Source organism: Haplochromis burtoni, unplaced genomic scaffold (genome assembly GCF_018398535.1).
Source record: "Haplochromis burtoni strain Fernald_Lab_line unplaced genomic scaffold, NCSU_Asbu1 Contig_17, whole genome shotgun sequence".
NCBI classification, from domain to species: Eukaryota; Metazoa; Chordata; class Actinopteri; order Cichliformes; family Cichlidae; genus Haplochromis; species Haplochromis burtoni.
The window spans coordinates 4,118,537-4,122,281 of record NW_024582378.1 but is presented as its reverse complement, the minus strand read 5'-3'; the positions used below and the strand labels follow the sequence as shown (position 1 = coordinate 4,122,281).

Sequence of the window (3,745 nt, the reverse complement as noted above, 5' to 3'; positions counted from 1 at the left end):
AACCAAAAGGAAGGCCAGTTCTGAACAGGCCTTCAGCAAAAGGACAAGGCTGTCAGAGTCTGTGACAAGCAGGGGAGTTGGCGAGGGGCCTTTGGACTACAAGGAGAATGATCCAACTTCATCCTCGGTGAACACTGGCAGAGGTATGCTTGAAATTCTGAATCCCTCAAACCACATTTTGTGCTTCATTTAACACTCATTAAATACTTAATCTTAGACATTGCCTTGTGTTAGAGTTCAGGTAACACTGGTACCATATTACCATAGTCCTTTCTCACACGTTATGAAACAAAATTGGTTCTTGATTGTGTCCGTTCAGCTGAATTTGAAGCCAGATACATCCAGGAGCATCAACTTGGTGAAGGAGGGTTTGGATCAGTGTTTGCTGGCTATCGTAAAGCAGACAATTTACCGGTAAGGATCGTTACATGCTTTTCATGAACAGAATGCAAACTATATCATCCTGAAGCGCTAACCAAAATCCTGTTTGTTTCTTGTAGGTGGCCATAAAACACATTCCAAAAAACAAGATTTTTTGGGAAAACAAGGCAAGTGAGCAACACCAGTTACTACTACTCTGATTCATCACTGAAATAACTGATGTTTATTTATGAGTTTGAGTTTCTGTAATGCTCAAATCTTTTGATTTGGTGGTCATACAGGCTGAGGATGGGAAGTGTCTTTCAGTGGAGGTGGCCATTATGTTGAAACTCCAGGATGGAAAAACTGGACAGCTGCTGAACTCGACATCTGTGTCCTTGCTGGATTGGTACAATCTACAGGAGGAGCAAATTCTGGTGCTTGAGCGACCAATCCCTGCACAGGACCTCCTTCAGTTCATTGAAGTCAATGGAGGTTGTGTAAAGGAGGGCGTGGCTAAGGTAAGATGATTGGGGGTCTTTATAAGTGTGTATTAAACATTTCTATTGCTGATACTAAATTCCCTGTAACCTTTCACCATTTCTACATTTGAAGGCCTCAGACAAAATTTACCTATAATTCAGCTATGCTGAGGAGGAGAACTAAAAATTTATTCACCTCCTGAGCACCTAAACAAAGTGTGGAATTGGCAACATGTCCTGCAGTTTTCATTTTGGTTATGTAAATGCCATCTTTATACAAGTAATTACAGTAATAGGACTGCCTTGTGGGGATGGCAGTATGGCACTTTGAACTAGCAATGCATAGAAACCCCCCCCCCAATTCTCACACAGCATGTTTATTTGCCTCTTTCAGATCATACTGAAACAGCTGGTCGCTGGAGCATTGGCGTTTGAGGACAAGAACATCTTTCACCGTGATATTAAGGTGGAAAACGTTCTAATAGAGACCGGCTCAGATGTTCCACGTGTTTGGCTGATTGACTTTGGCCTTAGCTGTTTTGTGCAGGAAGACTCTTTCAAAGTGTTCTATGGTATGTTGTCCTGCTTCAGCCTACCTATTTGTTTACCAGTTTACCCATTTGCTTTAATCCTTTTCTTAATGAGGTCTCATTCCTGTATTTTGCAGGCACAGTTGCTCACGCTCCTCCTGAGTGGTACAGCTGTTGCAGCTACAGTGCTGGTCCTACAACAGTGTGGCAGCTGGGAGTGCTACTTTATGAAAGCCTCCACAGAAAACAGTTTGAGACCCAAGAGTTTATCAGGCACAAACTAAAGATCAGCAAGAGGCTCTCAAAAAGTAAGAAACACTCTTGCATGATGAACTGTCAGCACAGGTCTGGTGTAGTTCACCTTCTTAAATCACTGTAGATCTCACCACATTTCCTTTGGTTGCTCCTCAGATTGCCGTCATTTCTTGAGAACTTGTCTAAATAAAGTTCCTGAGCAACGTCCCACTCTGAAGCAACTCTATCAGCACCCGTGGCTCTCAAACTGAAATGGTAACGCACACACGATAATATTGAACAGCGTTATTAATTTTTGTCTTTCTGTTAAGGTGACGTGTAATATATGCTAGATGGTCTCTTATGTTCTTTCCCCACATTTGTGACCATCAGGTAAAATGGGTACAGAGTGGTACATTCGATTCACCTGCGGCACTGGTTCTGCTACAGTGTGGAGAGGACTGAATACAATCACCAGATGGAGTACAGCGAGCAGAGAAGGCCCAGAGTCTGGAGAAAAGGTTTGGGCTAATAGATTGCACCAGTTCATGTTTTTGATTTCTCCAGTGCCTTCAACACAATCCAGCCCACAGTGCTAAAGGGGAAGCTGCAGGGAGTGTGAGTGGACCATCTGTTGTCCACATGGATTGTTAACTACCTTACTAGTAGACCCCAGTATGTGGGACTGCGTGTCTGAGGTGGTAGTTTGTTACACAGGGGTCCCACAAGGAACAGTACTTGCCCCTTTTCTCTTCACTGTGGACTTCGGTTATAACACAGACACTTGCCAGCTCCGGAAGTTCTCAGAAGACACCGCCATTGTGGGTCAGGTGTCAAAGGGAAACTAACTGGAATACAGGGAGTCATTAATGATGTTCTCAGCTGGTGTGAACAGAACCATCTTTGCATTAAGCCAGCAAGACAAATCATAGCCTAACCTAAAGACAAAAATAAGAAATCATCCGACTTAGTCGTAAACTTAAGCAGATCTCTATTGATACCTCCACCCCAATTACTCTGCTTTCTGATGTGAAGATGGAGTTTTTGTTTGCCATCCACAGGTTTCATACTGGCCTATTTGTCTTAGTAGTTTCTCCTTACACAAGCAATTAAGGGGAGAAAAAAAAAATGTGCTTTTTACACCTATGTTCCACATGTCTTGCTGATTGACTTTGTCTGAGCAGTTTTGTGCAGCTTCCATAGCATGATGCGTTAACTGGAATTTTACCAATTTCCCTCTCTGCTGCCCTTATGGGTAGAGCCATTGTGGAACTGAGTGCAGCAGGTACTTTGATAGAAGAGATTCTAGTTCCAAATTACTTGATATTCTTGGAGAGATACGATTGACCAATTTGTCAGATTTTAGGTCAAGTCATTTGTAACAGTTTAAAGTCTCAACTTTGACACAACACCATCACTTACGGCTATGACTGGACACAAGCACTCCTGATACAACTGTGGTCAAATCAGATTTAGAATTTATCAGAGTGCCATCTGTTGTCAGAAAGTGACATTGCAGGTAACTGTCAGTATGGGACATTTAAGTTAGAGTAAAGGGACAAACCAATTTTGCTCATTATACAGGATGTCCTGCTAAAACCGAAGAGTTGACAACCTTCGAAACAGCCCAGCATGCCTCTCTTGCACCACCATTTCAGCATGATAAACTGTCCAGATTTCTAGAAATGAGAGTTGCTCCATCCAAAGTAGGATGCCATCTCTCCTAACAAGACTAGGTTTCCCAATCTATAAAGGCCATGTCTTTTTAGACACCACTCAGACTGCAATATGAGAACATTCAACTAAACATGTCACTCCTGGTCTAATTTGGGAGGGGACAAAAAACAAAACCACGAAAGTCCAACAGCGTTTGGCAATGTCACACTTAGATTCAATATTAAATTTGATGAACTCCAAATGACATAACCAGGTGTCATTACTGCAGCTACAAGCAGTGTCTGCAATGCAGACAATGGCTACAGGTCGCTATAAATTCAGGGTCATCTGTAGTCTGCCTTTCTTTCAACAAACAGCACAATGGCACCACAGAACACATCAGTCAAGCTCTGCAAGGAAACCAAAAGGAAGGCCAGTTCTGAACAGGCCTTCAGCAAAAGGACAAGGCTGTCAGAGTCTGTG

The 3,745-nt window shown here is 42.7% G+C and overlaps 1 protein-coding gene across 1 annotated transcript in view; it reads left to right on the top strand.

The window, feature by feature from the left end:
* The window catches only part of LOC106632572 (serine/threonine-protein kinase pim-2-like), a 2,350-nt gene extending 122 nt beyond the window's left edge, over window positions 1–2,228 (top strand). The window contains exons 2-7 of the mRNA XM_042218283.1: window positions 320–414; window positions 663–881; window positions 1,237–1,414; window positions 1,510–1,680; window positions 2,000–2,057; window positions 2,174–2,228. Coding sequence (XP_042074217.1) covers window positions 320–414; window positions 663–881; window positions 1,237–1,414; window positions 1,510–1,680; window positions 2,000–2,057; window positions 2,174–2,228 — 776 coding nt within the window. The remainder of the gene's footprint in view (window positions 1–319; window positions 415–662; window positions 882–1,236; window positions 1,415–1,509; window positions 1,681–1,999; window positions 2,058–2,173) is intronic.
* The last annotated feature ends 1,517 nt before the right edge of the window (window positions 2,229–3,745 follow it).